Raw genomic sequence first — 19,012 nt, 5'->3', positions numbered from 1 at the left:
ATGCCTAAGGCAGGACCTAGAACATCCAGTCTCCTGGTGATTGGACAAAAATCACCCAGCTGGCTTTCATGCCTAAGGCGGTCCTAGAACATCCAAACTCCTGGTGATTGGCAAAGTCACCCAGCCAGGTTCATGCCAAAGGCGGGACTAGAACATCCAGTCTCCTGGTGATGGGCCAAAGTCACCCAGCTGACTTTCATGCCTAAGGCGGGACTAGAAACACCCCAAACTCCTGGTGATTGGGCCAAAGTCACCCAGCCAGGTTTCATGCCTAAGGCAGGACTAGAACACCCAAACTCCTGGTGATTGGGCCAAAGTCTCCCAGCGAGCTTTCATGCAAAGGCGGGACTAGAACACCCAGCCTCCTGGTGATTGGGCCAAAGTCACCCAGCCAGGTTTCATGCCTAAGGCGGGACTAGAACACCCAAACTCCTGGTGATTGGGCCAAAGTCTCCCAGCGAGCTTTCATGCCAAAGGCGGGACTAGAACACCCAGCCTCCTGGTGATTGGGCCAAAGTCACCCAGCTAACTTTCATGCCTAAGGCGGGACTAGAACGCCCAGTCTCCTGGTGATTGGGCCAAAGTCACCCAGCTGGCTTTCATGCCTAAGGCGGGACTAGAACACCCAATCTCCTGGTGATTGGGCCAAAGTCACCCAGCCAGGTTTCATATGTAAGGTGGGACTAGAACACCCAATCTCCTGGTGATTGGGCCAAAGTCACCCAGCTGGCTTCATGCCTAAGGCGGGACTAGAACACCCAGCCTCCTGGTGATTGGGCCAAAGTCACCCAGCCAGCTTTCATGCCTAAGGCGGGACTAGAACACCCAATCTCCTGGTGATTGGGCCAAACTCACCCAGCTGGCTTTCATGCCTAACGCGGCACTAGAACTCACTATCATAAATACATGCCAATTTCCAAGCATATGAATTTTGAACCCATGCTTGCCAGGGCAACTGCTATGTTGAAAGCATGAGAACCGATCATCATTTTACTTCTTCCGGTGCCGTTCTAACTTTGAGCGGTCGCTAAACGAACGGTCGTAAGTTGAGGGCTGCCGATAAATTGCCTGGCTCTACAATTGGCATTACGAGCTGCTTTCAAAAGGCAGAATGACTCATTTCACTTGTCTTCCTAGAAACCGAGCTCGGTGTGATGCTCTTCATTTTCACACGGCCTGTTTTCGATAAGAGACATTGTCTCCTCACACGATTTCCTCCACCGGTGACATCAAATCGCAAACTCATCACTTTCTTTAATCGTCTCTTGTTGACAGGAAGGAGGGAAGGAAACAGATACGATGTGCGCTGCGGGGAAGAGATTTGGCCTCTAATCGCTAAAATCTTAGAGCCAGGGAGCCCCTCTGAAAATTGCTATTTATTTTCGATTAATTGCAATTAATAGCAATAGCTCTTAGACTTATATACCGTTTCACGGTGCTTTCCAGCCCCTCTCTCAGCAGTTTGCAGAATCAGCCTATTGACCCCCCCCAACAATCTGGGTCCTCATTTTATCGACCTCAGAAGGCTGAATCAACCAATAAGACTCGAACTGCTGGCAGTGGGCAAAATTAGCCTGCAAATACTGCATTCTAACCGCCCCCATGGCTCTTGAGCAAGTGAGAGAGACATGATAGACAATGTACAGAGGAGAGAGAGAGAGAGAGAGAGAGAGAAAGATTGCAGATAGAAGTGAAAAAGAGAGAGAGAAGAGAAATTGTAAGTGTGTGGACTGAAAACATCTCTGGAACTTCCTGCCACTGGATTCACATTCGACAGAGTACCTTGGAGTTGTTCTGACCTAGCATTCCCGAGACCATGAAGTGAACTCCTTGTCCCAACAAAAACCCTTTTTATTAACGGACTGTGAAGTCCGCTCCTTCACATCCAGCAAAGTCTTTCAAGGGAGGATTTACGGTTCCCAGACCTTCTCTGGCTTGGAGAGCTGCCATGCCGATATCTGCAGAACTTGGCAAGGAGTCTCGGAGAGTCACGAACCAATTAAGTGAACTAATTGTCTCCTGCAAACTCCACTCCCCTTTCGCTCCTCTTTATCTCCTCTGGGAGGGGCCATTCACCATTCACCTGTGGCCTTACTTCCAAGTTGACCCCTGTTCTTTAGCTCTTCCCTTCCTCTGGCAACTCTGCATATGGACACACTGGTAACAGGCTCCAGCTGTTCTTCTGCCTCACTGATGTCTGACTCCGAAAGCAGCTGATAACTGTCGGACGGCCCTGGCCCCTCTCTGCCTCCGACGCAGAGCCCTCATCAGAGCCTTCCCAGACTCCAGGACTGGCCATCTTCCTCCCAACCTCCTCACTGTCTGAATCTGCTGCCAGCTTCGTTGGCCGCTGGGCGTGCCACAACGGCTAACTTCACAACTGCAGTGCAAAAAAGCCTCCCGTAACAAACGTCTCACTTAGCAAGCAGAAATTTTGGCCTCAATTGCCGTCGTACGCCGAGGACTCCCTGCCCCGTATATTTGGCCAGGGAGTGTGGCTTTGTGACATCTGCATAGAAAATGGTGGGACAAACATAACCAGAACGAAATTCCCTTCTTTTCCCCGTTGGCATTGCAAAGGTTACCGTCATCTCTTTACTCCAAATTGACTGCTGGGTATTGCACAAACATCTGATTTCCCCAACTGAGTCTTTTTGCAGTTGCTAAGGGTATTATTAAATAGTCCTTCGCCTTGTCCAAAGTCTTAGCAGGGTCGTTGCCTAGAAGCAACCACAAAAATGGACCTGTGAAGTTGCTGGGATGTTGCTAGGAAATATGTTAGCTTTTTATTTTTTGTGGTGGCTATGTGAGTCTGTGCCATTGTGCGATCGTCTCAACTTTTTCTGATCAAATCCCTGGGGGGGGGGGGGGAGAAATCTATTATTCATACCCTCTCCGCTTCGTGTTGCTGAGTTCTCATCCGTTGAGGGGGAAAAAGAAATGTATTTTTCAGAGTATAAGACGCATCAAATAAAATTTGAAGAGGCAAATTTTTTAAAAAGTAGGTAGGTAGATAGAGGCATAGAGAGGGAGAGGAAGAAAGAGAGAGAAATACAGTAGGTAGGGAGAGAGAGAGCGGGGGTAGGTAGGTTGGTAGGTAGAGGGAGAGAGAGAGGGAGAGAGAGAGAGAGAGAGAGAAATACAGTAGGTAGGTAGGGAGAGAGAGACAGTATAGGTAGGTAGGGAGAGGGATAGAGAGAGAGAAATAGAAAGAGTGAGAGAAATACAGTAGATAGGTAGGGAGGGAGAGAGGGTAGGTAGATTGGTAGGTAGAGGGAAGAGAGAGACAGAGAGAGAGAGAGAGACAGAGAAATACAGTAGGTAGGTAGGGAGAGAGAGACAGTATAGGTAGGGAGGGAGAGGGATAGAGAGAGAGAAATAGAAAGAGTGAGAGAAATACAGTAGATAGATAGGGAGGGAGAGAGGGTAGGTAGATTGGTAGGTTAGAGGGAGAGAGAGAGAGACAGAGAGAGAGACAGAGACAGAGAAATACAGTAGGTAGGTAGGGAGAGAGAGGACAGTATAGGTAGGGAGGGAGAGGGATAGAGAGAGAGAAATAGAAAGAGTGAGAGAAATACAGTAGATAGATAGGGAGGGAGAGAGGGTAGGTAGATTGGTAGGTAGAGGGAGAGAGAGAGGGAGAGAGAGAGAGAAATACAGTAGGTAGGTAGGGAGAGAGAGACAGTATAGGTAGGGAGGGAGAGGGATAGAGAGAGAGAAATAGAAAGAGTGAGAGAAATACAGTAGATAGATAGGGAGGGAGAGAGGGTAGGTAGATGGTAGGTAGAGGGAGAGAGAGAGACAGAGAGAGAGAGAGAGAGAGAGAGAGAGAGAGAGAAATACAGTAGGTAGGTAGGGAGAGAGAGACAGTATAGGTAGGGAGGGAGAGGGATAGAGAGAGAGAATAGAAAGAGTGAGAGAAATACAGTAGGATAGATAGGGAGGGAGAGAGGGTAGGTAGATTGGTAGGTAGAGGGAGAGAGAGAGACAGAGAGAGAGAGAGAGACAGAGAAATACAGTAGGTAGGTAGGGAGAGAGAGACAGTATAGGTAGGGAGGGAGAGGGATAGAGAGAGAGAAATAGAAAGAGTGAGAGAAATACAGTAGATAGATAGGGAGGGAGAGAGGGTAGGTAGATTGGTAGGTAGAGGGAGAGAGAGAGGGAGAGAGAGAGAGAGAGAGAGAGAAATACAGTAGGTAGGTAGGGAGAGAGAGACAGTATAGGTAGGGAGGGAGAGGGATAGAGAGAGAGAAATAGAAAGAGTGAGAAGAAATACAGTAGATAGATAGGGAGGGAGAGAGGGTAGGTAGATTGGTAGGTAGAGGGAGAGAGAGAGGGAGAGAGAGAGAGAGAGAGAGAAATACAGTAGGTAGGTAGGGAGAGAGAGACAGTATAGGTAGGGAGGGAGAGGGATAGAGAGAGAGAAATAGAAAGAGTGAGAGAAATACAGTAGATAGGTAGGGAGGGAGAGAGGGTAGGTAGATTGGTAGGTAGAGGGAGAGAGAGAGGGAGAGAGAGAGAGAGAGAGAGAGAGAAATACAGTAGGTAGGTAGGGAGAGAGAGACAGTATAGGTAGGTAGGGAGAGGGATAGAGAGAGAGAAATAGAAAGAGTGAGAGAATATACAGTAGATAGATAGGGAGGGAGAGAGGGTAGGTAGATTGGTAGGTAGAGGGAGAGAGAGAGAGACAGAGAGAGAGACAGAGACAGAGAATACAGTAGGTAGGTAGGGAGAGAGAGACAGTATAGGTTAGGGGAGAAGGGATAGAGAGAGAGAAATAGAAAGAGTGAGAGAAATACAGTAGATAGATAGGGAGGGAGAGAGGGTAGGTAGATTGGTAGGTAGAGGGAGAGAGAGAGGGAGAGAGAGAGAGAAATACAGTAGGTAGGTAGGGAGAGAGAGACAGTATAGGTAGGGAGGGAGAGGGATAGAGAGAGAGAAATAGAAAGAGTGAGAGAAATACAGTAGATAGATAGGGAGGGAGAGAGGGTAGGTAGATTGGTAGGTAGAGGGAGAGAGAGAGACAGAGAGAGAGAGAGAGAGAGAGAGAGAGAAATACAGTAGGTAGGTAGGGAGAGAGAGACAGTATAGGTAGGGAGGGAGAGGGATAGAGAGAGAGAAATAGAAAGAGTGAGAGAAATACAGTAGATAGGTAGGGAGGGAGAGAGGGTAGGTAGATTGGTAGGTAGAGGGAGAGAGAGAGGGAGAGAGAGAGAGAGAGAGAGAGAAATACAGTAGGTAGGTAGGGAGAGAGAGACAGTATAGGTAGGTAGGGAGAGGGATAGAGAGAGAGAAATAGAAAGAGTGAGAGAAATACAGTAGATAGGTAGGGAGGGAGAGAGGGTAGGTAGATTGGTAGGTAGAGGGAGAGAGAGAGGGAGAGAGAGAGAGAGAGAGAGAGAAATACAGTAGGTAGGTAGGGAGAGAGAGTGTGTGTAGGTAGGTAGAGGGATAGAGAGAGAGAAATATATATATATAGAGAGAAATACAGTAGATAGGTAGGGAGGGAGAGACAGAGTATAGGTAGGTAGGTGGGTAGAGGGATAGAGAGAGAGAAATAGAGAGAGAGAAATATAATAGGTAGGTAGGGAGAGTGTGTGTGTAAGTAGGTAGGTAGAGGGAGAGAGAGAGCGATAGAAATAGAAAGAGTGAGAGAAATACAGTAGATAGGTAGGGAGAAAGAGAGGGTAGGTAGGTTGCAGGGCTGGGTTTCAACCGGTTCGCACCGGTCCCTGCGATCCGGTTGGTCGCCGAACCCGGAAGTAAGTAACTTCCGGGAACGGCGAAGCCCCCCCCCCGCGCCTGCGCACGCCCGCACACCCGCGCCCGCTCCTTACCCGGTTTTTTCGAATTCGCGCTTTCCATGCATGCGCAGAACGCCTGCGCGATCCTCCAGGAGCAGCTGGAGCATCGCGCAGACGCTAGTACGCATGCGTGCGCCCCGCGCGCGCGCATGCCACGTGCGTGCATGAGGACGCCGCCGGCCTCGTTCCACTGATCCGGTTGGAACGGGGCGAGAAACCCACCCCTGGTAGGTTGGTAGGTAGAGGGATAGAGAGAGAGAAATACAGTAGATAGGTAGGGAGAGAGGGAGTGTGTGTGTAAGTAGGTAGGTAGAGGGGGAGAGAGAGCGATAGAGAGAATAGAAAGAGTGAGAGAAATACAGTAGATAGGTAGGGAGAAAGAGAGAGGGTAGGTAGGTTGGTAGGTAGAGGGATAGAGAGAGAGAAATAGAGAGAGAGAGAAATACAGTAGGTAGGTAGGGAGAGAGTGAGTGTGTAGGTAGGGAGAGGGAGGGAGGAGGGAGGGAGAGGGAGGGAGGGAGGAGGTAGGTGCTTTTTTTCAAAGATTTTTCCCAAATTGGAGGACCGAGGGGGGGGAGAATGGGGCAAAGAGGGAGCCGAGGTGGCGCAGTGGTTAAATGCAGCACTGCAGGGTACTTCAGCTGACTGCAGTTCTGCAGTTCGGCTGTTCAAATCTCACCGGCTCAGGTTGACTCGGCCTTCCATCCTTCCGAGGTGGGTAAATGAGGACCCGGATTGTTGTTGGGGGCGATATGCTGACTCTGTAAACCGCTTAGAGTGGGCTGAAAAGCCCTATGAAGCGGTATATAAGTCTAACTGCTATTGCTATTGCTATTAACCCACATGCCGGGGGAAATGTTAACCACCTCAGATGTGCAGATGATACCACTCTAATGGCAGAAAGTGAAGAGGAACTAAAGAGCCTCTTGATGCGGGTGAAAAAGGGTGTTGGTACTTACCTGATATGCCTCTTCTCATAGTGGGGGAGGCGTATCCAGGATGGGGTTGACCTTATCCTCTTGTTGATTGGACTGAGTCAGATAAGCTCTTGGGACACGCCCCTGGTCCACCAGGCACCCGCCCAGTTAATCGGCGAAGAACTCTATCCGACCCGTTGTGCCATCCACTCCAGACCTTTGTTAAGGTTTCAAACTTTTTATTGACTTATAACTTGAACATATTAGTGCAACATCCATCATAACACACGTTACATTACAATGCTGCTGGACCGGGGGCGTATCCCAAGAGCTTAACTGTCTCAATCCAATCAACGAGAGGATAAGGTCAAGCCCATCCTGGATACTCCTCCCCTCACTATGGAGAAAGGAGCGTGCAAAAGTTGGCTTGAAACTCAACATTAAGAAAACGAAGATCGTGGCATCCGTTCCTCTTAATTCCTGGCAAATAGACGGGGAAGAAATGGAGGCAGTGACAGATTTTATTTTCCTGGGCTCCAAGATCACCACAGATGGGAACTGCAGCCAAGACATTAAAAGAGGCTGGCTCCTGGGGAGGAAAGCTAGGGCAAATCTAGACAGCATCCTAAAAAGCAGAGATATCATCACCCTGCCAACCAAAGTGCGTATAGCCAAGGCTGTGGTTTCCCCAGTTGCAATGGATGGCTGTGAAGGTTGGACCATAAGGAAGGCTGAGCACCAAAGAATGGAGGCCTTTGAACTCTGGTGCTGGAGAAGAAGACTCCTGCTCTGAGTCCCTTGGACTGCAAGGCCATCCAACCGGTCAGTCCTAGAGGAGATCAACCCTGACGGCTCTTTAAAAGGCCAGATCCTGAAGAGGAGACTCAAGTACTTTGGCCACCTAATGAGAAGGAAGAAGGACTCCCTGGAGAAGAGCCTCATGCTGGGAACGATGGAGGGCAAAAGAAGAAGAAGGGGACAGCAGAGAATGAGGTGGCTTTATGGAGTCGCCGAAGCAGTCAACGTGAGCTTAAATGGACTCCAGAGGATGGGAGAGGACAGGAAAAAGTGTCCACAGCGGTGGATTTCACATTTTGTTCCCACCGGTTTGCTGCTTACCCCTTCCGTGCATCAGACGTGACATTCTTTTACCTTCGCTACCGTTTCGGACCCGGAAGCACGCACAGCACTTCTGCACATGCACAGAGCGTCCGGGATGACGTCTGGGTGGGTGGCCAGAGCCTCCTGCCGCCGCTGCTACTGGTTTGCCCGAACTGGGGCGAACCGGCAGAATGCCACCTCTGCCGTGAATGTGCCCGGCCTTTTTCCGCACGTGCTTTGCCCGCTTGTGCCTTCCACGCATGCGCTTGGCCTCAAAAAACATGCCTAAATGGGACGGCATGGAGCCTGGGCGGGTGGGCAGATTTCCGCTACCAGTTTGAACCGGCTGAATGCCACCCCTGGGTGTCCTCCTTTCAGCCTGGTCCCTTCTTAGGGTCTCTGCCGATTCACGGCCACCTTCCTGAGCTCTCCAGCAAAAACCTGCCAGCCAAGTTTTCCTATGCGGGCATAAACGGCTGCGGAGAGCAGCCCAAATCCTCCTTGGCAAAGCTGGCTGGCGAAGCCGGCAGAAGCGGCTGGAATGCATGGGGCTGGGGTGGGGGAGGGGGCTGCCGGCGTTCCCCCTTTGACACACTTGGACCCGTCCCCAGGCTGAAGAGCTGGGGAGAATGGGCAAGGCCAAAAAAATGTTTCCAGAAAGGAAAGCCACAAAAGACAAGTGGGAGCTGAGATTGTACTTTGTGTTGCGACGCAACCAGCTGTGTTGTGTAGCATAGCAACCGATTGCATTGCATTGCATTGCAAACGATTGTGTTGCATTTTGTTGCAACCAGATGCGTAGCATTGCGACCAATTGCGTTGCGTTGCTATACAACCAGCAGTGTTGCCTTTTGTTGCAACCAGTTGAGTTGCAGTGCAACCAGTTGTGTTGTGTTGCATTGCAGCCAATTGTGAGCAAGGCGTTGCAACCAATTGCGCTGCATTGCATTGCATTGCCTTACATTACAACCAGTTGTGTTGCATTGCAACCAATTGTGTTGCAATGCGTTGCAACCAATTGCACTGCATTGCCTTGCCTTACAACCAGTTGTGTTGCATTGCGCTGCATTGCAACCAATTTCTTTGCATTGCATTGCAACCAATTGTGTTGCATTGAAACCAATTCCTTTGCATTGTAATGCACTGCGTTGCATGGCCTGGCACAGCAACTGTGAATCTTGCATCCATTTAATTCTCTCCCCCCCCCCTCTTCCCCCTCCCTTATCGTTTACAGCCGGGATCCCAGATTATGGCGTCTTCTCCTTGAGACATGCAGGCCCTTGTGGTTAAGCCGGGTGGGAACTGGTGGCGCCTCGGCCTCCATTCACATCACGTTCCGTTCAAGGATCCCATGGCCGGGCCGGCCGTTGCATAGTCTGGGGGTTCAGAAGCTTTGTCTCTCTCTCTCTCTCTCCTCTCTGCGGAAACCACACTCACCGTGTTGTGGTTTTGATTGTTTGCACTCTGCAACTCAAAAGTCAAAAGTGTTGCAAGAAGGAGGAAGGGAAGCCAGATTAACAGATGAACAGAGTTGGAAGGGACCTTGTAGGTCATCTAGTCCAACCCCATGCCCAAGCAGGAGACCCTACACCATTTCTGACAAATGGCAGTCCAGTCTCTTCTCCAAAGCCTCCAGGGATGAAGCTCCCACAACTTCCGAAGGCAACTTCTCTTCCGTGGGTTGATTGTTCTCACTGTCGGAAAATGTCTCCTTATTTCCAGGTTGAATCTCTCATTGTTCAGTTTCCATCCATTAAGCTGTTAAAACCTGGCTGTTCCGGCAGGCCTGGGGCTGTTGACCTTATTATGTAGGGTCCAGCCCCAATTTGAATGTATGCGTGTTGGAGAATTTTAATCTTTATTTTTATTTATTTATTTATTTATTTTCTTGTTCTGTGTAAGCCGCCCGGAGTCCTCCGGGATTGGGCGGCCTATAAATCTAATAAATTAAATTAAATTAAATTATTCCTTGTGTGGCCTTCAGGTGCCTTGGAAAATAGCTTGACAACCCCCCTCCCCTTTTCTGTGGCTGCCCCTCAAATATTGGAACACTGATTGATGGGTGGATGGATTGATGCATGTATTATTCCTCTGTTTTTGGATTCTCCTGGCAATAGCAATAGCAGTTAGACTTATATACCGCTTCATAGGGCTTCCAGCCCTCTCTAAGCGGTTTACAGAGTCAGCATATTGCCCCCAACAACAATCCGGGTCCTCATTTTACCCACCTCGGAAGGATGGAAGGCTGAGTCAACCCTGAGCCGGTGAGATTTGAACAGCAGAACTGCAGAACTGCAGTCAGCTGAAGTAGCCTGCAGTGCTGCATTTAACCACTGCGCCACCTCGGCTCTATAATGCCCTCCCCCCACTTAAAGCTTGGTTAATTTGACTTTACCTTGAAAGGTTTAAATAAGCTGGATTCAATTATTGTTCTCACTGTCGGAAAATTTCTCCTTATTTCTAGGTTGAATCTCTCCTTGATCAGTTTCCATCCCTTATTCCTTCTCTGGCCTTCAGGTGCCTTGGAAAATAGCTTGTTCCCCTTCTCTCTGTGTCAGCCCCTCAAATATTGGAAGACTGCTATCCTGTCTCCCCTGGTCCTTCTCTTCACTAGACTAGCCATGCCCAGATACAAATTAATAGAGTTGGAAGGGACCTTGTAGGTCATCTTGACCAACCCCCTGTCCAAGCAGGAGACCCTACACCATTTCTGACAGATGGCAGTCCAATCTCTTCTTGAAAGCCTCCAATGATGAAGCTCCCACAATTTCCGAAGGCAACTTCTGTTCCATAGGTTGATTGTTCTCACTGTCAGAAAGTTCCTCCTTATTTCCAGGTTGAATCTCTCTCCTTGATTATGGTAGTTATTCCTTGTACAACCTTCTGATATTTGGAAAATAGCTTGACTCCCCCCCCCCCTCTCTCTGTGGCAGCCCCTCAAATATTGGAACAGAGCGGTGAAGTTTATTGAGCAATCTAGAATATTTTGGTCTCTCTTTCTCTCCTTCTTTAGCCTCACATATAGATAGTCCTCAACTTGGCAAAAGTTCATTTAGTGACCGTTTTAGTGCCCCCCCCCTTTACAACTTTTCTTGTCACCCTCGTTAATTTAGTCCCCTGGTCGGTAAGTGAATCTGGTTTCCTCCTTGACTTTGCTTGCCCGACGGACGCTGCGACCGTCGTAAATAGGAACCCCTTGCCAAGCATCTCAAACTTTGATCGTGTGACCACGGGGATGCTGCAACCGTCACCAGTCGCCTTTTTCAGGGCCGTCGTAACTGTGAATGTTCACTAAACGAACCGTTGTAAGTCGAGGACTTAGCTGTAGGTATTTTCACCCAGTTAACTTCTTTTCTTATGCTGGGCTATTTAGCTCAGAGCCAAGAGCGGCGCAGTGGTTAAATGCAGCACTGCAGGCTACTGCTAGATCAGCAGGTCAGCGGTTCAAATCTCACCGGCTCAGGGTTGACTCAGCCTTCCATCCTTCCGAGGTGGGTAAAATGAGGACCCAGATTGTTGGGGGCAATATGCTGACTCTCTGTAAACCGCTTAGAGAGGCCTGAAAGGCCTATGAAGCGGTATATAAGTCTACTGCTATTGCTATTGCTATTGCTAGCTCAAGGCTAAAAAAAATATCAGCACACCCAGCTGGCTTTTATTTGCAGTTTCATGCACACTGCGGGCACAAACGATTCATTTATGAAACCATCGCTACAAACGTCCTTTGTGATAACTTTGGGGTTGTGTACTGTACAGTGTGTGTTTTAGAGGAGTCACGTGGAGCCAGGCTTCTTGGGTGTGACGGTAAGCCGAGGAAAAACATTGATGATTTCTCGGCTTGATGGTTGAGAGCCAACCAGCGTTGTTAAAGAGTCAGGTAGCCCGCACGTTTAATAAGTTGTAATAATTAATTGTCGAAGCTGTGAGTGCTCCAAAACTGGAGGTTTTCAAGAAGAGGCTGGGCAACCATTTGTCCAGAGTATAGAGTGTTCTGCCTGAGCAGGGGGTTGGACTAGAAGACCTCCAAGGTCCCTTCCAAGCTCTATTCTGAATAAGGCCTCTCCCAACTCTCCACCAAACTGAATATTGTATTGTATTGTATTTGTATTTAGTTTATTTGTATGCCGCCCTTCTCCAGGAGGGACTCAGGGCGGCGAACAACTCAAAGTGGGGAAAAGGGAACATAAAACCCAATACACGTGATTAAAATACACAAGAGTCATACAGCCATACATGTCAAGAGGGGAGGGGAACTCATCAACCCCAGGCCTGCCGGCACAGCCAGGTTTTGACAGCTTTCCGGAAGGCCTGGAGAGAGGTGAGGGTCCGGATCTCCGCGGGGAGTTCATTCCAAAGGGCCGGAGCTGCCACAGAGAAGGCCCTCCCCCGGGTAATAGCCAGATGGCATTGGCTGGTAGACGGAACCCGGAGGAGGCCGACCCTGTGCGATCTAATGGGTCTTTGGGAGGTAATTGGCAGCAGGCGGTCTCTCAAGTACCCAGGTCCAATACCATGAAGGGCTTTATAAGTTACGACTGGCACTTTGAAGCGTATCCGGAGACCGATCGGTAGCCAGTGCAGCTCGCGGAGGATAGGTGTAACATGGGTGTACCGAGGTGCACCCACAATCGCTCGCGCGGCTGCATTCTGGACGAGTTGAAGTCTCCGAATACTCTTCAAGGGCTGCCCCATGTAGAGCGCATATTGCATCCAGTTTTGGTTGCCACGATATAAAAAAAGACGTAGAGACTCTAAAAAGAGTGTAAAGAAGAGCAACTAAGATGATTATAATTATGGAAGGGAAGAGAATTACAGAATGGAATAGGATTATAGAATGGAATGGAATAGAGAATAAAGAAGGAATGGAACGGAATAGAATAGAATAGAGAAGGAATGGAATAGAATATAGAAATAGAATAGAAATAGAATAGAGCAGAGAAGGAATAGAATAGAGAAGGAATGGAATAGAATAGAAATAGAATAGAATACAGAAGGAATGGAATAGAGAAGGAATGGGATAGAATAGAATAGAGAAGGAATGGAATATAATAGAATAGAGAAAGAATGGAATAGAATAGAAATAGAATAGAGCAAAGTAGGAATCGAATAGAATAGAGCAAAAAAGGAATATAATAGAATATAGGAATAGAATAGAGAAGGAATAGAATAGAAATAGAATAGAATAGAGAAGGAATAGAATAGAATATAGGAATGGAATAGAGAAGGAATAGAATAGAAATAGAATAGAATAGAGAAGGAATAGAATAGAAATAGAATAGAATAGAGAAGGAATAGAATAGAATATAGGAATAGAATAGAGAAGGAATGGAATAGAATAGAAATAGAATAGAATACAGAAGGAATAGAATAGAATAGAGAAGGAATAGAATAGAATAGAGAAGGAATAGAATAGAATAGAGAAGGAATAGAATAGAAATAGAATAGAATAGAGCAAAGAAGGAATAGAATAGAACAAAGTAGGAATCAAATAGAATAGAGCAAATAAGGAATAGAATAGAATATAGGAATAGAATAGAGAAGGAATAGAATAGAAATAGAATAGAATAGAGAAAGAATGGAATAGAATATAAATAGAATAGAATAGAGCAAAGAAGGAATAGAATAGAGAAGGAATGGAATGGAATAGAATAGAATAGAATCAGGGTTGAAAGGGACCTTGGAGGTCTTCTAGTCCAACCCCCTGCTTAGAGGTCTGGAGACCAAAAGATATGAAGAATGGTTGCAGGATTTGGGCTTGCCTAGCCTAGAGAAAAGAAGGGAGGGACATGATAGCAGCATTCCTGTCTTTGAGGGGATGCCACAAAGAAGAGGGGGGGTCAATTTATTTTCCAAAGCACCTGAGGGCAGGACAAGAAACACTGGATGGAAACTAACGAAGGAGAGAAGCAACCTGGAATTAAGGAGAAACTTCCTGAAAGTGAGGACGTGGAACCAGCGGAACAGCTTGCCACCAGAAGTTGTGGATACTCCATCAGTCAAGGTTTTTTTTTTTAAGAAGACAACTGGGCAGCCGCTTGTCTGAAATGGTGTAGGGTCTCCTGCTTGCGCAGAGTGCTGGACTAGAAGACCTCCAAGGTCCCTTCCAAGCTCTATTCCGAATATGGTCCCCCTCCCCCCCATAAACTCTCTTTCTGACCCAGAAAATTGACTGCATCGAGTGAGTGATTCTTTTTGAGTTTTTTTTGGTTTGGTTTTCTTTTTCTTTATAATTTTTAATTGTTTACTTTTTACAATTTGCATCGGGCGATAGACTTGTCTTTATCCCAAACATGTTTAAAGTAATCCTTATTACTGCTTATTAATAGGCCTTCTTACTCATCCTCTTATAACTAAATCCTCCTTAGGGTTGGTTCCACAGTCAGCCAGATGTTTAGACTGGATTTGGGCCTTTCCCGAGGACCTGCGATAGGCAGATGTTGCTATCTGACGTTGTGAAAGGCACCGTCGCAGGTTGCCAACTATTTTGAGTCCAGCAATTGACTGAAGGGGGGAATCTGTCAATGCCGACGATGCTTTAAAACAGTGGTCTCCAACCTTGGCAACTTTAAGACTTGTGGACTTCAACTCCCAGAATTCCACAGCCAGCGGAATTCTGGGAGTTGAAGTCCACAAGCCTTAATGTTGCCAAGGTTGGAGACCCGTCCTACAGGATGCAAATCATAGAGAGGAATGTTTGTAGTCCACCTCCTTGGCCCAAGCTGAGGAAGCCATCTTGGATTCCTTCCAACAAACATGGCTGCCTGAGGGATTCTGGGAGTCGAAGTCCACAGATCTTAAAGTTGCCAAGGTTGGAGACCACTGCTTTAAAAGGTGCTCCAGATGTTTCGGGATGGCACCCAAGTCGCCTTATCCCTATATCGGCCCTACCTCTGCTTTCTTTTGCCACAGTCGTTCTATTTCTATTTTCAGATCTTTGCGTTTTTGTGGTTATTCTTCGGTTCTGCTTCGCAAGGTACTTTCCTATCCGCTACCCGTTGTTGGCAAATGAAACGGGAACGCCCTCGCACGCTGGGCGGCTGCTCTTCCGGTTTCCGGCATGTGCACCGCCTATCTTGTCTTTTGGTTTCTGGCGTGCATACGCGAGCAACGACCAGCTGGTGGACACGCATCAGTGGTGGGTTCCGGATCCTGTTCACCCGTACGGTTGGAACGGGCCTGGCATCGCCTAGATGGAAGCGCACAGCGTGCACATGCGTTATAGCTGCCGGTGACGCTTCCGCAAGCCGCTGCGATGCTCCAGCTGCTCTCCGGAGCGTCGGCAGGCGCTGTATGCCCCATGCATGTGTGCGGAAGCGCCTTTAAAGGACAGGTGAGGAGTTTGGGCGGGCGGGTGGGTCCTCCGGAGCATCGTACCAGAACAGTACCCCGTGCTCTGGGCAGGCTCTGGTACACCCGTACCGGGGCGTACCGCCTGCAACCCACCACTGGCATGCATGGACGCGCGGGAAAGTGGAAGAGCAGCCTCCCTCCGGGAAGATAATCTTTCAGTGTCCAGCACACACATGGGCATCGCCCAGCCTGTCTTCACACACGAATGCCCCAGGGGTGGGTTCCAGCTGCTGCTACTGCCACTTCCCTCAAGGATGCGCTGCGCGCGCGATCACACGCACGCTTGATACATTCTACGCACGCATGTGCAGTGCTAAAAAAATGCTTCTGTGCAGAAGCAAAAAACAGGCACCGCCAAGAGAACCCGTTTGGGGGCGTGGCAGGCCGAGTTACTACCTACTCGGCCGAAGTGGGCCGAACCGGTAGAAACTCACCTCTGGTGGCCATTGGACATGCGCGCGTTGGAAGCTGAAAGAGCAGCCATCCGCCACACACATGTGCACCAGGCGTCTCCTCTTCTGGTTTCAGGCACTCCTGCGCGCATGAAGACCAGCTTAGCCGGAACCCAGAAGAGCAACGGGCGAGAGCCCAGAGAGATGGCTCTGTGGGCCACTTCCAGCAGATGTGCCATAGGTTTGTGACCCGACAAATGCGCGCACGACAAAAGCGCGCCGACAAAACCGCAGTGAGAAAACTGCGACATCATAAACACGCCGACAACAACGTGCCGACAAAACCGCGGCCACAAAAGCGCGATTTAAGTTAAGGTTAGGGTTAGGTTTAGGGTTAGGTTCAGAGTTAGGGTTAGGGTTAGGGTTATTAGGTTGTTATTAGTTATTTGTTGACGGCATACTGTTGTCGGCGCGCCGTTGTCGGCGCGCTTCTGCGCCCATTCGTCGGCGCGATTTCGACCTCGTGGTTTTCTCGCTGCGGTTTCGTCGGCGCGCTTTTGTCAAGCGCGCATTTGTCGGTGAACCCCATAGGTTCCCCATGATGGAGCTCTCTGAACTTTTTATTCCTTTTTACCGACAGTTGTTAAATCTGGGGTGTTACGGGGCAGGTGCCTCTCTGTTTGAAGTCTAAAGTCCCAAAGCACCTGTGATTGTAATTACAGGTAGTCCTCGACTTACAACAGTTCATTTAGTGACTGTTACAACGACACTGGAAAATGTGACTTCCCCGTTATGACCTTGCAGCATTTCCTTGGTCACGTGATCAAAAGTCGCCAATTGGTTCATATTTACGACGGTTGCAGCGCCCTGGGGTCATGTGATCCGCTTTTGCGACCTTCTGAATGAGGAAAGTCAGGGGGGAAGCCAGATTCACTTAACAACCATGGCGATTCACTTAACAACCACAGTGATTCACTTAGCAACCGCAGTGATTCACTCAACAACCACAGTGATTCACTCAACAAGGAAAGTGGCAAGAAAAATCGTAAAGTGAGGCAAACTCACTTAAACAGATGTTTCATTTAGCAACAGAATTTTTGGGCTCAGCTGACTCAGTTCACAAATTTTTCACTTAGCAACGTGCCTTTTGGGTTCAATTGTCAGTGTGCCGTTGTAACTTTGAATGGTCACTAAATGAACTGTTATAAGTCGAGGACTAGCTGTATATGAGAATGAGGATTTACAGTTCTGCGTTTTGATTAGTATTTAGGGTAAATGGCGTCCTTTTCACTGGGAGGTCATATGAGCCAAGGTGGCGCAGTGGTTAGGGTGCAGTACTGCAGGCCACTTCAGCTGACTGTTATCTGCAGTTCAGCGGTTCTAATCTCACCGGCTCAAGGTTGACTCAGCCTTCCATCCTTCCGAGGTGGGTGAAATGAGGACCCAGACTGTGGGGGCGATATGCTGACTCTGTAAACCGCTTAGAGAGGGCTGAAAGCCCTATGAAGCGGCATATAAGTCTAACTGCTATTGCTATTTAGATTGAAATCTATTATTGCGGTTTGTTATATTTTTCGTAAGCCATCGGGGGGGGGGGTGTCATTGAATTGGGTGGTGTCAAAGTACCTGTAATAAACACATACCTGTCGTCGTTTAGCCACAATTGGGATCACCAACACGGTCGTTAAGCGGAGCAGTCACTACGTGAAACTGCTTTTCTCCACACAGTCTTCATTCACAGCTGCTGTTTGCTTTGCCAGCCCCGTGAAAGTTGCAAATCGGAGGATCTGTCGTTAAGTTTTTGTTTTCTTCCCCCTCCCTATCATAACCATGAACGGTCAGTCTCCGAGGCAGTCGCTAAACGAGGACTAATTGCAATAGATAAAATGCTCCTCTTTTTAAAAAAAATAACCTTTGGGGTTTTCTTTGGTTCACAGCTGGTCAGCGAGAAGGTCGGTGGAGCTGAAGGAACCAAGCTGGATGAGGACTTCAAAGAAATGGAGAAGGTGTGTAAAGATAACCAACTAACAATGCATGGGGAAAGTGGCATTTTTTTTGTAGTATGCGCAATGTCTACATCAGGGCTCTCCAAATTCGGCAACTTGAGGACTTGGTGGACTTCAACTCCCAGAATTCCCCAGTCGTTTTCCTGCCTGGGGAATTCTGGGAGCTGAAGTCCACAAGTTTTAAAGTTGCCAAGTTTGGAAACCCATGCTCTCAAATGCATGCAGTGTCTTTGGTACCTTCCAGCATTTAGCTCAACCTTAGGTGTTCCCCAAAACCTAGCAGAGCCATATAACATAGGAGTTGAAATGATTTTTTTTTTAAATTTAATTTTGATTTAAGTCTGCTATTTAGAGCAGTGTTTTTCAACCACTGTGCCGTGGCACACTAGTGTGCCGTGACATAGTGTAAGGTGTGCCGTGGGAAAAACACTTTATATATAGTCAATATAGGCACAGAGTTAAAAAATTTTAACATTTTCTAATGGTGGTGTGCCTCGTGATTTTTTTCATGAAAAAAGTGTGCCTTTGCACAAAAAAGGTTGAAAAACACTGATTTAGAGGTCGCACAGTTCCGAGCGGCTTCCACCTTTAAAAGCAAGAAACAATCATGATGGAACATAGAACATGGGTGCACAAAAAATAACAATCCATAACAATTTTTAAAAAAATCAAGGTTCATATCCCAAGGCCTGAGAAAAGTTTTCAACAATTTCCTGAACATCGTGTGTGTGTGTGTGTGTGTGTGTGTGTGTGTAAGCAAGCTTTGTGGATCTGGTTTCCAACCGAGCAGTTGTAAGTACAGAGAAGCAGACTTCCTGGACCACTATTGTTAAGTGAATCACCACAGTTGTGAAGTTAGCAACACAACTGTTAAGTGAATTGCTCAAGTTGTTAAGTTAGCCACATGGTTGTTAAATGAATCCGGCTTCCCCCTTGACTTTGCTTGTCAGAAAGTCACAAAACCCTGGGGCCTTCTGCGACCGTCGTAAATATGAACCAGTTGCCGAGCATCTGAATTTTGATCGCATGACCATAGGGATACCATAAAGGTCATAAGTGTGAAAAATGGTCATATCACTTTTTTTCAGTGCCATTGTAACATTGAATTGTCACTAAATGAGTTGTTGTAAATCGAGGACTACCTGTATATAAATATTTAGGCTTGTAATACCTTTCAGGAGAAATGAAAACTCCCGTTCCTTGCACATTAAAACATTGAAAGAAAGGAATAAGAATAGAATAGAATTAGAATTACAGAATAGAATTAATAGAATACAATTAATAGAATTAATTAGAATTATAGAATAGAATTACAGAATACTATTGAAGTGAACTGAATTATAGAATTACAGAATAGAATTACAGAATACAATTAATAGAATAGAATTACAGAAGAGAATAGAATTACAGAAGAGAAGAGAATTACAGAAGAGAAGAGAATT

At 47.5% G+C, this 19,012-nt stretch overlaps 1 protein-coding gene across 2 annotated transcripts in view; it reads left to right on the top strand.

Annotated features, from left to right (window-relative positions):
• Window positions 1–19,012, top strand: part of SH3GL1 (SH3 domain containing GRB2 like 1, endophilin A2) — a 76,452-nt gene that overhangs the window by 38,844 nt on the left and 18,596 nt on the right. For both annotated transcript variants that reach the window (XM_087703350.1, XM_087703349.1), the window contains exon 2: window positions 17,502–17,570. In XM_087703350.1, coding sequence (XP_087559476.1) covers window positions 17,502–17,570 — 69 coding nt within the window. The remainder of the gene's footprint in view (window positions 1–17,501; window positions 17,571–19,012) is intronic.

This window comes from Thamnophis sirtalis, unplaced genomic scaffold (assembly GCF_051295495.1).
Source record: "Thamnophis sirtalis isolate CommonGarterSnake01/CBP01778 unplaced genomic scaffold, rThaSir2_p1.2 scaffold_1, whole genome shotgun sequence".
In the NCBI taxonomy this organism is placed as follows: domain Eukaryota; kingdom Metazoa; phylum Chordata; class Lepidosauria; order Squamata; family Natricidae; genus Thamnophis; species Thamnophis sirtalis.
The sequence above is the reverse complement of the archived record's forward strand: the minus strand, read 5'-3'. Positions and strand labels throughout refer to the sequence as shown.